The sequence below is a fragment of the Leguminivora glycinivorella genome, chromosome 14 (assembly GCF_023078275.1).
Source record: "Leguminivora glycinivorella isolate SPB_JAAS2020 chromosome 14, LegGlyc_1.1, whole genome shotgun sequence".
In the NCBI taxonomy this organism is placed as follows: domain Eukaryota; kingdom Metazoa; phylum Arthropoda; class Insecta; order Lepidoptera; family Tortricidae; genus Leguminivora; species Leguminivora glycinivorella.
In genome coordinates this window covers 3,048,043-3,071,324 of record NC_062984.1, presented here as the reverse complement: position 1 = coordinate 3,071,324, position 23,282 = coordinate 3,048,043, and the positions used below count along the sequence as shown (strand labels likewise).

Below are 23,282 nucleotides of genomic sequence, written 5' to 3'. Positions count from 1 at the left end.
AGACTACGCATACTACGAACTTCTGAAATTCTGCACCCAAAATATAATAGTATTTATACGTCGCCGACGACCGACGCACGCTCGTTTTCAGCTTGCGCTAAAGCTCGCATAACTAGCTGGAAATTAGCTCATAAGGAATGATGTAACACTGTAAAATAACAGTTTAATTATTAAAGTAAAAACATTAATTACCTTTTTATTAAAATCTGACTTCAAAGCTCGTCAAACAATGACTGCAAGACAGGTTAAAATTCCGTTCTCACAGTTCTAGCGATAAATTAAATATTACAACTTAAATGTTTCTATTTCTTCGGTCGAGGAATAAATAATTCGCCTAATTTGGTCAAGTTTTGATTTTTCAACTCTACATGACAAGAATGACAAGACATTAACAAATTTGAAGTTATTAGGGTACGTTCGTTAACCAAGAGTAAATATACAATTATTTCCAGTAATATGTTATAATAATATATTAAACTGTATAATAGGAGAATTAAAAAACCTTATTTGTATTTTTTTAACATTTATGACTTGTTTTTTAATGATTTTTTTTTTCTAATCTAGTACTATTTTATTATTTCCGTTACAAGAAAACAAATACAAATCTAGTATCTAAACGCACTCAACGATGTCAACTTAGCATAAGGGTGCTTGTACATTAGACATTTTCCATAGTTTAGAAATTTTTATAGTGAACAATCGCTTTATAAGCGTTCGAAAACTTGATTGTCAGAAATATTCATTTTGATAAATTTAAGCACATTATAATGAAATTACTATAAAAATCGAAAGATATTTAAATGCCTTATAAAATTGTATTAGTTTTACTCAAAAAAAAATATTACTTGTATTAAAATAAGAATAATGAGGTAACATGAAAAACAATGAACTTCGAGTGGGAAACATTATGAACGTAGCGGAAAAAAAAACCTAATGACAGAAGTATGTGATTGTGATTGCTGAGTGTGTATGTGTAGAACAAAATGTCAGGTTCAAATAAATTGGTAATATTTCTTTCTTATTAGTTTATTTCTGATAATTCCAACCATACGTGGCAAACAAAATGGACTTGTATAAAAGATCATCCTTTGTCAAAAACCTTGTCAACTGCTCCGTTTACACTAAATCCGACAGAACTTTCCCGTCAACTGTTTTTGAATTTTCCAACGATTACGCTATTGTTCTCCGCTTTCGTTTCAAATTTAGCTATTAATTCTTCATTTCTGATCGTCCCGGTCCGTTTTGGCTATATAAACTTGTTATGAAGCTAAGAATGACAATGCAGTTTCGATAGTCGTGTTTGTTATCGGTTGCAGACGCTGCGCGTGCAGTCGGCGGAAGGCACGACGCGGGTGGAGATGTCGGGCTCGGAGGTGACGGCGGCGCTGTATGAGCGCGTGCACGACGCGCTGCACCTGCGCTCGTTCGCGTTCGCGCTGCACCGCGACCGCGCCAAGCAGGACGAGCTGGTGTCGAGCAAGTCTCAGAGGCTGAGTGACGCGGGCCTGCGCCACGGCGATATGCTGTACCTCAGCCCTGTTAATGGTGCTATTATCTTTGAGCCGTCGGACACTGCGCAGGTAACAATAACAGCTCCCTAAACTAAAAAACTAACTATTTAGTAGTGGTCCAAAGTGAATCGTGGCCTTCGAAATCAGAGATCGCAACCTGTCCTGATCCTGTGCAGCCTCTTGTCAGTTACTGTCTGTTCAAATAAAATGTCAAATACTAATAAATTAGTATTTTTACTAATTTATTAGTATTTGACATCAATATCAATATTAACTTTAGGTATTCTTTCAATATTAACTTTAGGTTCAAACAATAACAAAGTGGTTCAAAACTATGTTTATTTTACTACTTAGGTTCTTAAAAAAATTTCTGTTATCAGCTGTTTAAAAGGCCTACCTGCCAGGCAAGTATGGTCCCCAAGTCCCTATCACACTTACAAATAGATGTTTTATCATTAATCACGCTACCATACTTGCCTGTCTGGTTGTGTACCCTATACTCTGAACATAAAAATTAAACATACTAAAACATTGGTAAGAAGGTACCAAGGAAAATAGTTACTTTCATTAGTGGTGATAGTTTATTTATATCAATTTCACAGTGGGCATAAAATTATCAACTTATTATGTTGGTGGTGCTCAACAATCATCAAATCTTGGTTTCGCTGTAGCAGAAAATTACATTCTTGGAAAATTAATTAACTTTATAACATAGGAATGAAGTTGAATATGTGTGTACAGTCAACCAAACTGAATCCTAGGCCACTGTGTAACCCTTTTACAGTAAACGTCAAACTGACTTCTATATCAAACAGGGATGTAACGGAGCTCTGCTTCTGCTTCCGTTTCTGCGGAACTTCCGTTTTGTTTTACACATCCGCTTCTGTTCCGGTTCTGTTATTTTTCAAACGGAAGTTATAGCGGATGTCGGAACCTAGCGCGTCGGTGGGACATGAGCGGCGTACATCAAAGACCAACAGGTCTATCTATACCTGTCATTCGCTCATCTCTCCGCTTGCCACGTGCTGCGATACTAAACATCAATCGCTTCTGAATTCCATTGCGCGCCAATATTTGTCCTGTACACCTAGTTAGTAGCGAGTGAACAACTATTCAGTGGTGCAGGGCTTATCTGATCTACGATCCCCTTAGAAGCAAACTGCCGGGAGATAAAGCTGTTAATTTGTTTATTAAATACAGTTTACTTCTTTTACAATCAACAATTACACATATAATTTTTACTGGTTAGTTTTGGATTGTATTATACTACCTACGAGTAAGTTTTCTTTTCGTTTCTAAAACCTTTTACGGCATAATAAAGGTTTAAAAGGATTCTTATGTGATTTTTAGTGATTACCTAAACAACTAAACATCTTAAAGTTCAAGGTGATTTAAATTTTTGGATTGTAATGAATGATATACTTAAGATAAAATATCAGGTAACTTTTCTTTTCGTTTTTAAAACCTAAGTGGGCCTAAAGGCTGATTACAAACTGCTGATTACAGGCGCCAGGCTGAACAGTAAACACCTAAAAGTTCTAGGTAATTTAATTAGTTTTGGTTTAGGTTATACCTATGTGGTATTTTTTCATTTCGTTTTCAACATCTATAACTTCCGCTTCTGGTTCCGGTTCCGCTTCTGCTTCCGTTAAACTAAATTCAAAACTTCCGCTTCCGCTTCCGGTTCCGTTAAAACCACATCCGTTACATCCCTGATATCAAATACAGTAATACCCCGCTTAACGCGAGTGATGCGTTCCAGGGAAAATCGCGTAAAGCGAATTTCGCGTATATCGGGGTAACTTAAATAAGGTACTAAATTTAAAATAAAACCGAAAAAAGTTTATATTTTACTTGAAAAATTACAATCAAATAGCTTGTTTAAAGAAACTTTAACATTTTACATTAAAAAAAAACAATAATATAGTGCTATTTTAATTAAAAAAACAATCTAATGCTGTCTGAGTAGTGTTTTGCTTCCGATCCATCAAAATTTAAAAGTCGCTTTATAGCAAATCCGCGCTAAACGGGGTCGCGTAAAGCGGGGTATTACTGTAAATAAAGCACGGTATCAATACAACAGGGTTCTACAGTGATTGTAATTGGTTGACTGTACCATAAACATATCTTTCACAACAAACAAAATGTATATATTTGCAGGCCACCACTTCAGGACCATCACACATGGAAGCCGGGCCGTCCACATCCATGGACACAACTCCCTTGCCGACTAAGAGTAGTAAAACAAACAAGCCTGCCGAGGAGGAACTAGATCTGCAGCTATATCAGATGCCGGGCCATATTCAACGCCAGAGAGATCCTAAACTGTAAGTTATTTATTCTTAATCACTGATTGTTTTAACAAAATACTAGACTAGTTCTAAACCTGTCTGTCTCCCAACAAGAACTATGTCCCGTTTAAATTAAAATGTTTGACCAGAACTCTAGCATTGTGTCAAGCATTTTTCCATCATCATCCTCCTTGTGTTATCCCGGCATTTTCCACCGCTCATGGGAGCCTGGGGTCCGCTTTGACAACTAATCCCGAGATTTGGCGTAGGCACTAGTTTTACGAAAGCGACTGCCATCTGACCTTCCAACCCGAAGGGTAACTAGATGTTATTGGAATTAGTCCGGTTTCCAATCAAGCATTTTTCCAATGAATAGAATAGAAATAGTTCATCCGAACACACAAAAATACAACCAAAAAAACACAAAAGCAGGAGAAGCTACAAAATGGTCTAATCTCAGCATATTGGCAACTTCCAATACTGATCTTCCAGTTAGACCATTCAGTCATGAAAACTAACAAATACAAATTATAACATAAAGAAGAAAATTAACATAATGCATACAAAAATTACTACTTGATAGAAAACCCTCTCATTTATAGAGAAAAGTACACGATTATGCAAAAACTGAAAATAAATGTCATATACAAAGAAAAAAGTTTCGCTACTGAAAACCAGTGCATTGGCTTGTCATGGCAACATGCTGAGTGGGATCCCATTTAGCATCTAGTGTGTGTTGTATGTACCTATCTATATTGTATTTGTCCAATTTGATGTTAAATAAAGTATATTCTACTAAAAATGCCTACTATGCCTACTAAAAAACACAAATTAAAATATTTTCTATGAAAGTAGTTTAATTTGTTCTTAGAGTATGCAAAAACTGACTGACATGTAAACTCCCACAGATGCCGGCACAACTCAGCAGGGTGCTGCGTCCACTGCTCCCCGCTGGAGCCCTGGGACGAGGGCTACCTGCGCGAGCACAACATTAAGCACATGTCCTTCCACTCGTATCTGCGCAAGATCACTTCGGGCAAGTTCATCTCGCTGGCCGAGCCGAACCTTACTATTAAACCAGGTTAGTTCATATTTTCTTCTGTTAGTGAACCTCAGAAATAATAATTAATAAATATTGGGGACACAATTACACAGATGAACATAGCTCCAAACTAAGCAAAGCTTGTACTATGGGTGCTAAGCGACGATATACATACTTAAATAGATAAATACATACTTATATACATAGAAAACATCCATGACTCGGGAAAAAATATCTGTGCATCACACAAATAAATGCCCTTACCGGGATTCGAACCCAGGACCGCGGTTTAGCAGTCAGGGTCACTACCGACTGAACCAGACCGCCAAATGACAAAACGGTATGGCCTTCTAGGCCAATGGTGGGCAAACTTGATGAAGAACACATAAAATTGACCTCTCACCACAGTGATAGCGGAGGGGTCTACGTTTTAATTTTTTAACTAGATTCTATGATGAACCAAAATTTTTTTATTGATCCAGTGTTTGGTAAAGTAAAATGCGGCATTACCAGAAAGGGATTAAGCGCCAATAGCGGGCGCAATATGGCGGTTAACACTATCGTGACTTGATTTTAAGAACGTAGCCAAATGGTACAAACGGTCACGAAACGAAACGCTCGTAGATATCTATCTCTATCGCTCTTGCGCATAGGCGCGACAGAGCCAGACTACCTTTCGCGGCGTTTCGTTTTCGTTTCGCGTCGCAGAAATGCCATTCGTCTACGGCACGAGTATTTTTCATTTTCTAAGCATGTCGCGAAGGTCTACAGCTCCCAGAGCCACTAGTTTTAAATATTGCGTCATAGCTCGCTACGGAACCCTATAGAAATTAGTATGAGGGATAAGTATTATGCGGTGCGTTTTGTTTATTGGATAATCTCCTTTTAATCAAACAATGATCAAACACTAAACATGAAAAGACAGTGCAAAGTGTACCTACAAAAACTCGGTCCGGAGACATACTGAGTAGAGTTGTGCCTGCTCGTTCACTGAAAAGATCGCTCCCAACTAGTACGATCTCCGAAGTGTACTAGTTCGTTCTTTTAGGACATTTAGGACAGTAGTACACCGAGAGAGCGAGAGATAAATTGTGCATATGGCGTACAGTAACGCTCGCTCGTACTAGCCGAGAGCTGATCGGCCGTTTTCGCGCGCTCTCGGTCGGTTGCGGTCGGATCACACGGATCGCTTTGCTGTTATTGTCACTCGGCTCTTCGCTCCTTTCGCTCCCATTCTGTTGCGCGTGTGTAAGTGTACTAAATGTACTAGAGAGCAGAATCATTTGGGAATAGTTCGGTCTAGTACAGTGCAGGGAATCGTGTCTTTTGTACTATTAGTGCATGTCCTATACAAGCCTAATACTGAGACATAGTTGTAACTCGTGTTCCCAGGCTGCACGGAGCACCCCCCCTGGCCGCGCGGCATCTGCTCCAAGTGCGCGCCCGGCGCGCTCACGCTCAACCGCCAGCCCTTCCGCTTCGTCGACAACGTGCTGGTGGAGTCCGCGGCTGTGGTGGAACGGTTCCTGGGCTACTGGCGCGCCTCGGGCCACCAGCGAGTTGGATATTTGATTGGACAGTATGAGCATCATCCGTTGGTGCCACTAGGTAAGTTTAACATGTTATACAACCTTTAAAATGAAATGGGCCGGAGCCCTCAACCGGCAACTATTCTGTTTCCTTGGTAAAATTCTGGTGGAGTCAACGGCTGTAGTGGAACAGTTCCTGGGCTTCGGGCCATCAGCGAGTTGGCTATATGATTGAACAATATAAGCATCCGTTCCAAATGCTTCAAATGTGCTCGAGGCCTTAAGTTGGCAATGAATGATATGCAGAATCGACTTTCACCAAAGATCGCTCGTTAGTATGAGCATCCGTAGGCATGCGTGAGTTTAAAGACACTTCGTCAAACTAATGAGCTCTTTTTGGTCGGTTAGAGCCAATGCCTCGTCCATAGGTTTGGGCAAAGACATATATAACTCCGTAGACAGATAAGGTCTAAGAAAAAAACGTACCTCAAAGCCATAGAGAAAAAGGTATGGTGTCCTAGATTGCGTTACACCTTTGGGGAACGCTCGGCTAAATGGCGCTAATATTAATATTTGACATTTTAACACATATCAAGCTAACAATATGGGCCAAATTGTCAAAACCGAGGTTCAAAAGTTTTAAGCTTATGTCGAGAGATGGCAGTCCATGCACTGTGATGACACATTTTACTTTGACAGTAACTCTATAATACTCGATCCTCTTTGGTTTGGGGATACCCTTATTCTTTCGATTGATTTGTAACCTGCCATTTATGGTGTTTGTCTCACAGGTATCCGCGCGCGAGTGGAAGCCATATACGAGCCCCCGCAAACGTCATCCCGCGACCACGTCACCATAGCGCCCGACCCCAAAGGCGAGCTCGTCGACCACATCTGCTCCAAGCTAGGCCTCCGCCGGGTCGGCTGGCTGTTCACTGACCTCCTGCCTTTGCCGGACAAGCCCGGACAGGTGCAGTGCACGAGGTATGAACTGTAGGACCTCACAATAGTCCCTGACCTGAATAGAGCAGAAGTTGTCGACCACATTTGTTTCAAGCCAGGGCTGGGTTGGCTGGCTGTTTCTCCTGCCTTTGCCAGACAAGCCCGGAAAGGTGCAGTGCACGAGGTACGAGGTATTTTGTGCTTTACATACATCTACAAGAGCAGAAGTATAAAGGAGGGCTCGTCAACTATATTTGTTCCAAGCTCGGCCTTCGCTGGGTCAGATCGTAGAGAAGTCTGCGGTGCACGAGGTATGTGCTTTATATACAGCTACCAGAGAAGTCTCTAAAGGAGAGCAACTCATTGAAAGCAACTGTTCCAATACTAGGTGTGACTTCACTGGGTAGGGTAGCATTCCGATATGAGATAGATGCCAATGGGTTCTAAATTTTGGTATTGCCGTCCGAACCTGATCGCGATGGTCATTTAATCAGGAGCGTCTCATTCTGCGTTTCTTTCATACATTCCGGCGGCCGTGACGTCGCGACCCATAAAGCTTGACGACCTCGCTACGCAATATAACTCAATGTCGCATGCGGTCCTTTGACAGGTCGTTGACAGTGAGCCTTCTGTCTGTACTTGTGTTATATATTCTGTGTTTTAATTTTAAAAACCGGTCCATTAAATAAACTAATTGTGACTTTTCCATTCAAGTGATGGTATTTCCATTTATGATTCCATACCACCAAAGACATATAGAACTCCGTATAGACAGATAAAGTCTAAGAAAAAAACGTACCTCAGTACCATACAGAAAAAGGTACGGTGGCCTAGATGGCATTACACCTTTGGGGTACGCTCAGCTAGATGGCGCTAATATTAATATTTGACATTTTAAAACATATCAAGCTAAGAATATGGGCCAAATTGTCAAAACTGAGGTTCAAAAGTTTTAAGCCTGTGTCAAGAGATGGCAGTCTATGCACTGTGATTATACATTTTACTTCGACAGTAATTCTCTATCATACTCGATCCTCATTGCTTACCACATAGCAAAAAGTTGCGATTACTAACTAACAATGCCTTTTAAAAATATGTTGTTGTAGTCCTAAGGAACCCTAGAGGTGCAAAGGGCCTTCACAAGCTCGCGCCACGCCTTTCTATCTTCAGCGACCCTCGTGGCCTCGCTCCAGCTCAGACCAGCCGCTCGTAGCTCATTTTCGACGGACCGCTTCCATGAGTGAACAGGGCGCCCGGGGCCACGGCTTGCATTCTGCGGTTTCCAGTCGAAAGCAATGCTCGCATTATTTCTTCCCCCTCTCCGAAGAGTGTGTCCAATCCATCTCCATTTATTTAAAAATATTTTAAGCGGGTTACTCACGTATTAAGTCGATATAGCGTTCGACATTTTTCGATCCAATTTTCGAGGATCTTTCTCAAGAGTAGCGACCCCGCTATATCGACTTAATACGTGAGTAACCCGCTTAAAATATTTTTAAATATGTATGAGTCTCACGGGAGTTTTATAGTTAAAATAACAATGCCTTTTGTCCCCAGGGGCGTCGACACGCATTTCCTCTCCGCTCAAGAGTGTATAATGGCGGCGCACTTCCAGAACGAACACCCGAACGCGTGCCGGCACGCGGATAGCGGCTACTACGGGTCCAAATTCGTGACCGTCGCGGTCACAGGTCAGTACATTGTACAACTTATCTCTCTTGACCCAGGGAACCTGGCAGGGTCGCCATGTGATGTGGCCGATGTGGGGGACTAAAGTGCAACTCGCTTGATTTATAGTGTCCTACGTTACTGGCTGTTTATGTATAGGGTGAGGTGAAGTAGTGTGTGTGAGGTGTTGCACTAACACTACATCCACACACCAGAGAATGCCAAAGACCGGCAATATCACAAATCGACGACAACAAAGTGCAATCTGCGATTTTTTCTTGTAGCAGATAGCACCTTGTACGTTGGTGGGTAAGGTGAAATTTTCAAAAAAAAAATTGCAGATTGTACCCTATACGTTGTTGTCGTCGAAATGTTGGTCTCTAACCTGCGTGCTTTTGGACTATTGCTCCGTTTGTTTTTTTTTTAACCCCCGACGTAAAAACGACGGAGTGTTATAAGTTTGACGTGTCAGTCTGTTTGTCTGTGTGTGTCTCTGTCTGTGGCATCGTAGCTCCCGAACGGATGAACCGATTTAGATTTAGTTTTTTTGTCTGAAAGCTGAGTTAGTCGGGAGTGTTCTTAGCCATGTTTCATGAAAATCGGTCTACTATGTCGCTGTCGGGGGTTTTTTTCAAAATGTTAATGTTGTGGTTAGGTTATTGTACAATAAAGTGTATTACTACTACTACTACTAAATGATACATTTCTTTTGTTATCAGGCGACAGCACGAATCAGATCCACCTAGAAGGTTACCAAGTGTCAGCGCAGGCGCAAGCGCTGGAGCGGGCCGGGCTCCTGCTGCCCACACGGGACGCCCCTGACCTGGGCTACGTGCGGGACCCCACGCCCGAACGGCCCGTGCCCGACGTCTATTATAAGGTACAGTCAGCTCCACAGGCTATTACGTCAGCTAATCAGCTCCAAATGCAAAAACCACAGATGTCATATACACCGTGTTTTTTTTTGTTTTTCGTTAAATTCGACACGTACGTAGGTTCATTATCAGGAGTCACTTTTCGTTAAATTCGCAATAAAAATTTTTTTTCATCATTGTCATACATAATAAATTAATTTATTAGTGTGAGAAACCCTTATAAATAACATTCAAGTTAGTGTCAAGTGATTGACGGCACATGTCAAAACAAATAACATTAGGAATTGGTAAAGGCTGTCACACACGTGTTCAGTAATTATCTTTATTTTTTTAATAACTCGATAACCGTAAGAGTTAAGACGCTAGTTTCTTAGAGAAATTAATTGTATTTGATGTAAAGAATTTTCCCTTAACCTTTTAACCGCCAGAAATTTTTGATCGAGCGTGCTCGTGTCGCTACCGACAGGTATTGTACCACGGAGAGTAAGGTTGGCACAGTTATGGGAGTTATAAATGGGCTGTAAAAACCAAATCAGATCTTTGTCTTATTTATCAGACTATGGCGGAATGAGCTGGATATGTGATGTATATCAGACTCTGGCGGTTAAAGGGTTAAAGTTAACGGAATTCAATAAAAACAGGTTGTATACATAGATCAAGCAAACGTATCTACTTAGCGTGTCAAATGAAAAGTAAAATCCACTTAGTTGTCCGTCTTTAATCGCAGCTTGCAGCTTTCGGGCGTCAATTTTTTTAAGTTGAAGTCAACAAAAACATTAAAAATGCCGTGATATTTAATTGGAACAACACAAAAATTATGAACACTCAAGGGCCTGAGCCTGAGCCATATTTAAAATCACAGGCATGCAGGCATAGTCAAGTGACATTTAGCGACAATCACGCGTCAAATAGCGTGAATTATCAGTACCACTACTCGATACTAGGTGGCAGCAGTGTCTCGTCTGCCAAAAATGTAATACAGTGAAAACTGGATAAGTGGAACCTGGGTAAGTGGAAAACCTCTTTAAGTGGACCCAAGTTCTCGGTCCCAGTCCCTTAGCAACGAATTACCTCTATAAGTGGAATTTTGGGACCTCTATAAGCGAAATCCATTTTTTCGTAAATTTCTTATTTTTACCTCTGCAACTGGAAGCAGTCGCCTCCGAAACCTCTATGAGTGGAAAAGCTTGGCGTTATAAAATTTATATTTTTAATAAACCGCCACAAGGAGGGTAGTTGGTTTCGTAAGCATTATGGTTTATGTTTTAACTATATTTCAGAGTTCAGTTTGGTTTTAATTGCGGTGCGGTGCCGTGCTGTTAGATAAGCAATTCATAAGCACCAATCGAGTGTTTTCGGGATAAATTAAAAAAAATCGGATTTATTCATTAAAGTACAACCGGTATATTGAGTTATTTAACCATACTGGTTTCTCTTGCATAAATAAATATTAGGAGCGATTTTGTTTATAGTTTTGTATAACAGTATTGTGGATTATTTACAGTATTACTTTTTGAAGTCAGGATTATATACCTATTCTTTGTTAATTTATATCTACATGCATATTAAATAAAAGATACATACATATTTATTTGTCCATATACGTGACCTCTATAAGCGACATTACTAGCATCGACAACCTCTATTAGCGAGAGCCTCTGTAACTGAGAAAACGTTTTATTTGAACCTGGTTAAGTGGAAAACTGGATAAATGGAAAACCTGGATAAGCGAAACTAAACAGCCGGTCCCTTGCGATTCCACTTATACAGTTTCCACTGTATTAGACAATTTACAACTTATGAGCAGTTCCCGGCAACTTTGTACATAGCCACGTCAGCAAATTTTAATTGATCCTATTTTGTTACCAACATTTAGTAATATAAGTCGACTTTCGTAAGATATATACAGGTTAATTGTTATAATTACTTAAGAAAATATAGATACTAGGGAACCTTAATGACGAAATAAAACTTCATAAAATCTCAATTCATCAACAAAATCTTGGTAACAAAATAGGAATTAATAAAAACAAATTTAACTTTTTCCTTAATTTTTGTACAAACTTTTCGAGAGCTGCTGTTATATTTCAAGCAGAAGGAATTAAAAACAGAATACTGATTAATATTATTGGTGACTAAATTGGTGAGCATTAGACTCTTCGTTTGTCGCGACATCTATTGACAAGTAGCAGTAATGATAATTTATGCTAGTTGACGCGTGATTGTCGCTAGATGTCACTTACCTATGTTATACAAATATCTCGCATTTACTGATTTATGGTGTTACAACTCTTCCCTTACTAATTCCTCTATGCCCCGACGCAAAAACGACGGGGTGTTATAAGTTTGACGTGTCTGTCTGTCTGTCTGTGGCATCGTAGCTCCCGAACGGATGAACCGATTTCAATTTAGTTTTTTTTTGTTTGAAAGCTGAGTTAGTTGGGAGTGTTCTTAGCCATGTTTCATAAAAATCTATCCACTTTGTCGCGGTCGGTGTTTGTTCAAAATTGTAATGTGGTTATTTGTATGGTAGTGAATGTGTTAATAATTAAAGTAGGGGTATCAATGAAACAAGTTCGGCTGCTTGAAGATTTATTGACAGATCACAAATCCACATCACAAGTGCAGCAACAACGACACGACAACGACTGTCGATCAACGACTACGTTAAATATACTTATTACAATTACAAATATTCATTAATAGAGAAGAAAGTAAAATATAAAAAAATATACTTACTAGAACTTGTGAGACGTTACCAAAAAGGCATCTAAAATATCCTATATGGTTAAAGAGTGGCAAAAATATGTCTACACCGTCGAAGCAAACGACACTGCACGACATAAAGGCTACCTCCCATTAACATTTAGTTCGAAACACAAATTTAAACACTACTCTAAACGACTTTATATTTCAATGGGAAGTACCCTGATAAACTCCGATATACGATAAAATATAACGATCAAGTCAATCCTCTCCGTAAAGCCTACATCACAGTCTTTGACCCTTGGTAAATATACCCGCGTGTAAATAACTCTGTTTCTTACCCTAATGCGGGTCGGTACATTGACATTTATACTTATACTAAATATAGCTAAAAATAATCATTTCGTACATTGACTTGACATTAGCTATCTCGTATGTGGATCCATAAACGACATTTTTAAACTTATCGTCCTAGATTTATGTGACGTTGAGCCTCCATTACATCGATAACAAAATATATCTTCATATAAGTGGCAACGGAACCACAACAAGCTGAAAAATACTTCAAAACGTCTATAAAAATAGCGGCGACCGTAGAGGTTGGTCCGCGGATAGAGGTTTAGAGGCGGCCGCAGTTCGAGATGACGATGGTGTTGTGAGTCTTACCCGCCGGGTCCCCGCTGCTACTGATCCGGTCGACGATCTCCAAGCCTTCGACGACGTTCCCGAAAATCGCAGTGAAACCGCGCATCTCACGCAGTATAATCCTAAACTGGGATCCGACTAGCCCGAGCATGTCGTGTCGCTTCTGCGAGCGCCGCATGCCTACAGACCCGCGCACGGCCGGCAGCCGTGAGTCGTCCGGCATGAAGTACCCTTCAGCGTAAACGCTGCGTCCTCCGCGACCGTTGTTCAGCTCAAAGTCCCCGGTTATAACACTCTCGCCTTCCCAGCATTGGAAAACGGAGCAGCCGCGGTAACCCACTCCGAGCTCCCCTGTGGTTAAAGCTGCGAAGTTGCGCGACATGCGCGGCGCCGCGTCCTCGCGTAGAGCGATGACCACCCTCCCTGCAGGAGCTCCGTCTATGTCGAGCGTGAAGAAGAAATGAGGTCTCGTTGAAGGAGACGGCGGAGCTGCAGCGGTCAAAGAACGAGCGAACAGTTGCGACATGCAGTAGTTGGCTAAGAAAAGCACCGGGTCGACTGCCTCCGGCGGCCCCGGGACTTCAGCCGCCGCCAATGCATTCCGCAACAGATCGAAATTCACTGGTGTTAATGAACACCTCGCCAAATCATCCAGTCGGCAGCTTATCAGCGTTCGATCGTACAGTGCTTTCAAGCGATCACGTTCGGCGGCTACGATCGGTAGCGCTACGTTTCCTGATGGCTCGGGTTCGACTACCGGCGATGCTAATTCCCCTTCTAGTCTCAACTTCAACGCAGTAGCGGCATCCAAAGCTCTAAGCAGAGAGTTCCGCTGGCGTTCCGCGAGCTGCGTCAGTTCGGAATGTAACGTCCGAGCGTCACGGAGTAGCATCGCCCGGATCTCGGCCGCCGGACGGAGCATATGAGAGGCGTGCTCGGTGCACGCGCGGCATGCGAGCACGTTGCACGTCGCGCACCAGAGCGCCGGCATCACGTGCGGGGCGCATACATCCAGCTCCTCGACCGAGAGCGTGTCCGCCTCTTGGTTCTGAAGTCTGAGAGACAGAGCTAGGACTGGGGCGTGTGTGGGCAGATGCTCGGCCAAGCCGCCCGGGGCGACGGTCCGCTTCCAGCAGTGCATGCAGTATATCTCCCTCCCCGCGCCGAGGACGTGGCGGGTGCAAGTGAGACAGAAGTAGTGCTGGCACTGCAGCAGCTTGGGCTCGTGCTCGGCCTCGTCGAAGGGGCAGCGGCAGTTGGAGCAGCGCGCCAGCTCCTCGATGGAGCCGGGCGGCGGGGACGGCGCCATCTATTAACAACGCGCAAAAACATTAATTCGTCGTCAACTTACTAAACTTTGAAAGCTCATCAGAAATTAAAACGTGCTGACAAATTGCGAAAATACTCGTAATTATATGGTCTGGTTGTTTATTATGTATGTCTTTCAGTCCATCAATTATTTATGTTATCTACACATTTCTTAATCTTTTTGGTTTTATTTTTACTCAACATGACATAATGTTTGTTAAACTTGCGTTGAAGAAAATATTGTCTCCAATCTTTTTCGCACAAGGATTTTCTTTATATTTAAATTGGCAGATTTTTATCACTCTTACGAATAGTTATTTTACTAAATTAAAATATATTTATTGGCACTTTGAAAATATCAGAAATGATATGTACCTTTACTTCACACGCCATGCTTTTCGGCTTTTCCGCTAGTCCACTAACATTCACACCCCCAACTAATTACCGGAACTGAACTTGGCTGTCGGAGGCCTGCCACATCACTGTTATGTACACAGCGTTGGACGCTCGATCAACAGATGGCGCCGCCGCTGTGACTTTGTAAGGGAGTCGATTTACGATTTACACAAAATTGTTCCCAATTGTTCCCCTTGCGCTATGACCAGGGGTTCTTCAAGGAGCAGGTATTCAGGGTTCCCAAAGGTCGGCAACGCATATGTGGCTCCCCTGATGTTGCTTAAGTCCATGGGCGGCGATGACTGCTTTCCATCAGATGTTGTTGTTTGCGATGGAGGACTATGCGGTTTCACAAAACATGATGCTGAAAATCGTGTGACGTAGAAGAAAACTGACACAAATGTTAGTAGAAAGATATATATTGTGCCATAGAATTCAAAGTACAAACAGTCGATAGGTATTTGCGCAACGTACCTACAGAATTCTCACTGACTAAGTAAATCTATAAGTGGTGGTGTTGTTTCTCGCATAGAGTTTAGCCCAAAAAACTTTTTACCTAGTTTTGAAATCTGTCATGTGACCAATTTTCAAAAGCTATTCTCGTTTTAATTTTAGGCCGATTTTAGGCCCACTTTCACCAATCACTTAACTCAGGGTTAGTGGGCTGTCATCTGTCAAATTCCATACAAAATTTTCGTTGGTGCAAGTGGCCCTTAGTGCAATAAAAATTCAAATTACCACACGACAAAGCCACACACACAAGCGCGACAACTTCGCACCGTAACCGCCCGCCCACCGCAGAAGGCCGTAACTATCAGCCCCTGAGCACGTAGCCAAATGCACACTGCTTACGATAATATCGTTATCGTAGCTACCTATCTCTATCGCTCTTCCTTATCGGCGCGACAGAGTCAGACTGCGTTTCGATCGGCGTCTGGCGTCAACGATAGTCTTTCGGCTAAGCCAGCTGCTTCATGATCGCGCCATTCTGTGCAACGATGTCGGCAGATGCGCGAAACTTTACACCTACCCACATTAAAAGGGATTAAGTACCTATGAAAATACTAGAGAGATACGACGTTTTAGAGTTGAATAACGTTAAGTTCAGGTCAGGAAAGACTTATGTCGCTATAGGATTCGAAGAGAGTTAAAACTTTTTTCGTCATGGACATACTTTCAAGGCAATTTGTGACGTTATCCGGGTAAAGGGTACGGCGTTATGAGCGATGTTCGTAACAAATACGACGCCGCGGAACGTAAGCACCATCGACAATAAGGTCCCTTTACCCAGACAACGTCTCATTTGTTGAATGCGCGGGGTTGTAATATTTACTCAAAAACTAAACGTCATATGTCAATATGAAATTCTTACACTATTTTGGAGACAATATTCACTGCTGCAAGGACCATATACACTTATATAAAATCGAGATTTTCTGCCTTATGTCTGTTAATATGAGATATAGTATATAGAAATGTTGATGTCCGTTATCAGTATTGATTGTGTGCATGTAGGTCGCCTAGGCATTTCGCGGTAATTGGTACCTAGGCTTTATCGAAGGCCTGGCTGGGCGCACGCGTATTGGAGCTCTTTCAAGGTTGGGATGCGAATGTTGACGATATGATTTATCTTTGGTTTATTATAATCAAAGAGGATCGAGTATTATAGAGAGTTACTGTCGAAGTAAAATGTGTAATCACAGTGCATAGACTGCCATCTCTTGGCACTGCCAACTTTTGAACCTCAGTTTTGACAGTTTGGCCCATATTCTTAGCTTGATATGTGTTAAAATGTCAAATATTAGTATTAGCGCCATCTTGCTGAGCGTACTCGAAAGGTGTAATGCCATCTAGGCCACCGTACCTTTTTCTGTATGGTACTGAGGTACGTTTTTTTCTTAGACTTTATCTGTCTATACGGAGTTATATATATCTTTGATTATAATATATCATATTCGTAATGCTGAAACATTACTTGAATTATCGAACTTCAGTTAAAATGTAACAAGTAATTTTAAGGTTGTACATTTTAGCTTTACGACTTTTAAAAAGGTTTTACTTGAGTATACATGATGTAGCCTACTATTTCATCGGGCTAGAGCGAGAAGTGGTACTTTATGTGCCCATGTTGAAACTTCGAATGACCATATGTAATGAAAAACGTCGTACAGTCAAGTGCAAAAATACGTATCGAAATAATCGTCTCATAATTATGGTACTACGCTCTTATTACACTGATGCTATAGGACATATTTTTGAGTAAGATGTGTACACCCATATTTTTACACTTGACTGTACTATACACGTGGGAAGGGGAACTTCCTCTTATAGTCGTACTAGTCAATTTCAATTTTGTGGTTAGGTTATTTCTGTAATTCAGGACCTAAACGATTGTGTATGTGTAGGTATCTAAAGTGCACTATAAGTCTCAAAGGGAAGGCTATACGTTTTCCGAGCCTGATTTTAGGACGAAGTAGATATCTAGGTCAGGGCCTCATAAATGTCGAGGTTCAACGCGATATCAAATTATTCCCCCCAGGTCCACTTTATTAAGTTATGACTGACCTGCGAACTTCAGGAATGGGGATTTTAAACACAAACGCGCATGCAGGTCGTACAATGAAAACTGTATGAACACAAAAATGTATGTATATTTTTGGCAGTTCGTTAGGAATATTTAAGAAAAGTGTTTCTTCTTTACTGGATTAGATTTTAAAGTTATGGTCAGCTATTCTCGGTGTTATTTTATTTTTGTATTAGATTTTTTGCAGTTGTCATGTGACTATTCATAGTATTAAGTTTATAAAAAAGTATATTTTACATAATTATATGAATTATATGATTCTAGCTTTTAGCATATTTACATACATGTTTTATAAGACTGATGTTTCTCAATAAATTAAAAAAAGGAAAAACAAATCTGGCACGAATTTATAAAATATTGTTGAGTTCATATTTTCCTGTTTACTTAGAAACATAGCAAATACTTTTATTTTAAAATAGTTTTTTTATGTCGCTCGAGTGTCAAATAAAAGTCATTATTTTCTACCAATTCTTACTTATTATTAATTTTCTATTTAATTAAGCTGTAATAGACGGTCAACCAAATCGTATACCTTTAAACGAGCAATTCTTGTATATTTATTTATATATACATATACCGACCGACGATCTCGGAAATCGCTCTAATGATTTCGCTGAAATTTGTTATGTCGGGGTTTTCAGGGGTGAAAAATCGATCTAGCTTAGCCTTAGGTCCCGGTAAACGCGAATTTTCGAGTTTTCATGCGTTTTTCTTTCGCGTTAGTAAACGCCAAATATGGTCGCTAATTTCGTCGCCCGTGCATCGACGTCGCGTAGCTCCGTCGGAAGAGGGTCGGTCTAATATTCGTAGACAATGTAGACATATCGCAGGTGTCAGGGTTTCGAATCCCGGCCAGAAATAAAGTTTTTGTTTTTTTGTATTTATACGTTTTTTTTTTCATCTAAAGACGTGATGCCCAGGTACTGTTACTAAAAATGGCGCGAAGTTCAAGTTTTCTATGGTTATGGCGCCAACGTCAACTATTAGGAAGGCACGCGTTTCGCATTTTTCTAATTTTCCGCCTTTTCTGTCAAGTTTGTTTTTTTTTCTGTCAAGTGCTGCACTCTAGCGGCAGAACATTGCCGTCTTCACTTTACAAAAAGTTAATTTCTGTTTCCCCTGTGGTGACGGGTTAAGAATTTCACCGCCGCCTTTCTACCCGTGGGTGTCGTAGAAGTCGACTGTGGGATATGGGTTAAATTGTGGCGTAGGCGAGAGGCTGGCAACCTGTCACTGCAATGCCAATTTTGTTTTCTTTTAACCCCTTATTGTCAGTGCAATGTCACAATCTGGATTTCTTTCAACCCCTTGCCAAGAGTAGCACTGAAACTTTGTAGTTCATACCCCTTTATGGATACAGGCGTGATTACGAGTATATGTAATTTCTGTTACAGGAAAAAGACGCCTACGGCAACGAAGTCTCCGTCTCCCTACGGCGGGTCCCCGTCGCGTACCTGCTAGTGGACGTGCCCTGCGGCGTCAGCACCAACGCCTCCCCCCTCCTGTCCCCGCGGGCCGCCTTCCCCCCCGCGCACCGCCCGCTCCCGCAGTATCTACAGACGAGGGAAGCGCTGCATAAGCATTTAGAGGATTCTGAGAGTTTCTTAGAGGTAAGTGTGTCTCGTGTCTCTCAGTAGCGTAGCTACTAGATGTGTCTTGTGGTGTCAGGACCAACGCATTCCCCTCTTATCCCCGCGGGCCGCCTTCCTCCCCTCCGCTCCCGCAGTATCTACAGACGAGGGAAGCGCTGCATAAGCATTTAGAAGATTCTGAGAGTTTCTTAGAGGTAAGTGTGTGTCTCTCAGTAGCGTAGCTACTAGATGTCTTGTGGTGTCAGGACCAACGCATCTCCCCTCTTATCCCCGCGGACTAATTCCAATAAGGCCTAGTTACCCTTTGGGTTGGTAGGTCAGGTGGCAGTCGCTTTCGTAAAACAAGTGCCTACGCCAAATCTTTGGATTAGTTGTCACAGCGGACCCCAGGCTCCCATGAGCCGTGGGAAATGCCGGAATAACGCAAGGAGGTTGTCTAACGATCTTATTCTCCAAGGGTTAGCACATGATTGGTGCGAGAGTATACGCTGCGAGATAGACTAACCGTCATTAATAAGATTAGAAGAAGACGTGTGATCTATCTCGCGGCGACATACTCTCGTGGCAATCATGTGCTAAGGGTACAAGCTCCATACCATTCCTTCCATCGTCTATTCTTAATGAATGTATATTTGTACACAGGCAATGTCGGACCTCCACACTCTGGTGTACATAGCCAGTAACGAGACGCTGCCGATCCCGCTGGAGTCGCTGGACGGGCTGCTGGCGGCGGTGCGCGCGCGCGACGCGCTGGCCGCCGAGCGCTGGCGCGCCGACACGCCCGCCTGGGCCACGCTCGAGCACTTGTGCGGGACTCAGGTACACACTACTCTCCGCAGATCACCTAGCACACCTCTCCTCGCTTCGCTCGTCGTCGTACCTATCTTGGATTTGTTACATTACATTCAAGAAAATACGCACCCGTCTGAAAGGCCGGCAACGTGCGGCAAAAGTGCATGGCGAATTTATCAATGAATTCATTCATAATCTCCACCCTTTCTGATATTTCGAGTTCGAGTATCCACGGGCGGCAGTGATGGCTTACCATCGTTTGCAACCTATCGTATAAAAAAGGTATCTTAGAGAGATATCACGATTTTAGTGTTATTATTTTAGTCTCAAATCACGTAGCACACTTCTCCTCGCTTCGCTCGTCGTCGTACCTATCTAGGCTCTGTAATTTTCAGATGGTCTTACAAAAGTTAGGCAAACACAATATGTTTTTAGCTGACGTTCGTTGAGATGTACCCACCTTTCACTTACGTTTCATTTTCATTGCAGGACGACCAGCTGGCTGCGTCCGTGGGCGACGATAGCGGCGTGTGGACGTGCGGGATCTGCACCTTCCACAACTCGATGCGGCGCGACGCGTGCGAGATGTGCGCCATGCCACGGTACGTATCCCTCAGTACACGGGGCGCATGCGAGTGTGCGGCCTGCGTGCGCGCTCGTGTCGGGCGTTGAGCGGGGCGGGGCGGCGGCGTGCATGTCAAACGATTGAAGCTCACACAAGTGTTCTGACACCGCTGCATAGCGTGCACAAAAGCGGGCCCGCCCCTCCAACAGGCTACTAGACTCTTATCGAATTTGGTACAAGAAATGATTGTTTCCTGTAGTATTTGACATAAGAAACCAATTTTTATAGATTTTGGGTATTAAAAGTGTATGGTGGCTACGTATTTTCGATTAAAAATGTGTGTAATATTTATTTTAACTTTGGCCACCGAAAACGCTGTCAGACGTGTAGTGACGTCATAGAACCTAACTTAATGCCGAGTCAATCACTGACATGATGAACTTTATGCCTCATAACTTAAATGTCAGAAAATTTCGATTTACGTCATGCGCAGACAATCTATTAAGTTAAAGTAAACTTTATAAATGTTTTTTTGTGGTTTTCAAGTCGTAATAAAATATGGTAGTATTTTTTTTCGGTTAATTGGACAGTAATAAATAATATAAAATAGACTTTAAAAAAGGGTCAAGTAGCCTACTAAGCGTCCACTCAGGCCTTGCACTAAGACTGGTACAAGTATCCACAACAAACTGCAAGTGCTGCTGCTGCTACAAGTATACGCGCGTCTAACGAGAGCACTACAAGCAAATAATGGCGTGTTGGCGTGGCCACGGTAGTGCCCCTGGATAAGTGCCACTACCCAGTGCTACGTGTAAAACTACGTTCCCTATGTTCAATGACTCTGTTTTGCGTATATAACCACTATGCCCCCCCCTCCACCCCCTTTCTTCTCATGGGTGTCGTAGAAGGCGACTATGGGATATGGGTTAAATTGTGGTGTAGGCGAGAGGCTGGCAACCTGTCACTGCAATGCCAATTTTGTTTTCTTTTAACCCCTTATTTGCCAATCCCCATGAAATTGTCATTAAGTTTTAGACCTTGTATGAAAAACAAAATTCTTTCATTTCAATGACAATTTCTGATGGATTGGAACGTTATTGCGTAACTACGTCCAATTATAAACTGAAATAGATACCATACACTAAAGAAAAAGCGATCAAGCCCACTGGTGGCGAAGCCGGGAATCGAACCCGGGTCTCCAGCTAACGCGGCTGACGCGATAAATCGCTACACCACCCCGACCGCCGAGGTACCCGTCGAAATTTCTTAGTGCATGTTATTTCTGAAGGCTAGGCGCCTTTGACCAACTCTAAGGGCGAGCAATTTGTGCTTGCACTTCCTATATGAATCCTTTTGCAGGATTTCGATATAGCTAGAGAGATGGTGCTGCCATCTATCGATGTAAACGTGTATCTTTAAAACGTGTTTTGTTGACAGGGGCACGAGTAACGCCATGTAAATACAAACTCGGAGCGAGCTGGGTTACAGTAGCGGCCGACAGCGGCGGGCCGGGCCGGCCCACACACGACTTTTATATACGAGAGAGCTGAATAATAATGCATTATACTGCCTTCTTTTATTTACCACCCCGGCCAGGAATTGAACCCAGATAGATATATCTTGCTATGAGTACAAAAATGTAGGTAGTTACGAATGATTGAAAAAAAAAAAAGATTCACCAATAAAATGGTGGCTCTCGACGGTTACGACTGTATCTATAATCAGTTTGTTAATTCCATTCATGCCAGCATTCATTAATCGATTTGTAACTTACTGCGATTTCAACCTTTTTCCAGGCATAGGGCGATTTATACACACACACACCAAGATAATTGCAACTATAAAATTCCGATTTAAGGATTAAATTAGATAATATTTGGAAAATCTTGTTGTTCTGGTATGGCCTGGAAAAAGGTTCGCAATTAAGTTTTATAATAAAACAAAAAAATAGATTTTGTAAAAATATTTTATTCAATATGTACAATTTAGTAACTAAGCGTCGCACAACGCAGCGGACGGACGACCAACTTACAACTAGCACACTAGCGATCAACACAGTCGATTTTCCAATGGCAAATAAGACCGTACAGTACAAGGTACCTAGCCAACGTCACAATCGTTTACGCTTCATAAGCGTATCGTGGCTAGCTCTCACTATCGCTCTTCTGTAGTGTCGCGACAGAGAAGACTGCGTTTCATTCGCCACGTAGCGGCAACGATTGTCACCTCGGCTACATCTATTTGATGCTGTACACAACCAATCGATATTCAATACCGAATAAGGCCAAAAATGGTACATATCTTTATATGTACCATGTATTAAGTGTCTTTACACTTCAAAGGAAAAGCTAGCGTGCTAGAATCTCATTTTTTTGGGCATTTAACAGAACTAAAAAAAATCAGGTGACTCCGGTTAGTCAATGCCATTTTGTATCTATGGTTTTTCTCATTGGTTAAATTTTAATCACGTAGTCTTTTCTTTATATTTCGTTAAATACCTAAAAAAAATAGAATAGTTCATTCGAGAAACGGTATACGGCAAAAATCATATTCATAGCAGCTTTTATGAATCAATAGACCAAGTAAAATCATTAACATAGGTCATAAAACATTACAAACAAACTTGAAGTACGATATAATAAGTGCAAAGTTATATATAATCGCCTTGAACGCTTTGCGTACATGTACTGAGTTATATGCTTCCTGAACTAAAACCGTTCCTAAAATGTTGATAGAATCGTCCGATTCGCTACGCTGCGCTCCGCGCCCGCTGACCGCACGCATGTCGCACAGGATTTCACGTCATGTGTAAGTATGAAAGTGTTTGCGTATAGGA

The 23,282-nt window shown here is 41.9% G+C and overlaps 2 protein-coding genes across 2 annotated transcripts; one reads left to right on the top strand and one right to left on the bottom strand.

The window, feature by feature from the left end:
- Nucleotides 1–936: 936 nt before the first annotated feature.
- LOC125233362 (nuclear protein localization protein 4 homolog) lies at nt 937–22,012 on the top strand. The gene is made up of 12 exons (XM_048139352.1): nt 937–1,004; nt 1,317–1,580; nt 3,672–3,838; nt 4,711–4,883; nt 6,237–6,452; nt 7,165–7,357; nt 8,873–9,006; nt 9,703–9,863; nt 18,892–19,107; nt 19,732–19,908; nt 20,371–20,483; nt 21,884–22,012. The coding sequence occupies exons 1-12, from the start codon at nt 984–986 to the stop codon at nt 21,903–21,905; spliced, it is 1,857 nt and encodes a 618-aa protein (XP_047995309.1). The 5' UTR covers nt 937–983; the 3' UTR covers nt 21,906–22,012.
- On the bottom strand, nt 12,300–16,217 carry LOC125233363. The gene is made up of 2 exons (XM_048139353.1): nt 14,893–16,217; nt 12,300–14,518 (listed from the first exon to the last, which is right to left on the bottom strand). The coding sequence occupies exons 1-2, from the start codon at nt 14,908–14,910 to the stop codon at nt 13,184–13,186; spliced, it is 1,353 nt and encodes a 450-aa protein (XP_047995310.1). The 5' UTR covers nt 14,911–16,217; the 3' UTR covers nt 12,300–13,183.
- Nucleotides 22,013–23,282: the final 1,270 nt, after the last annotated feature.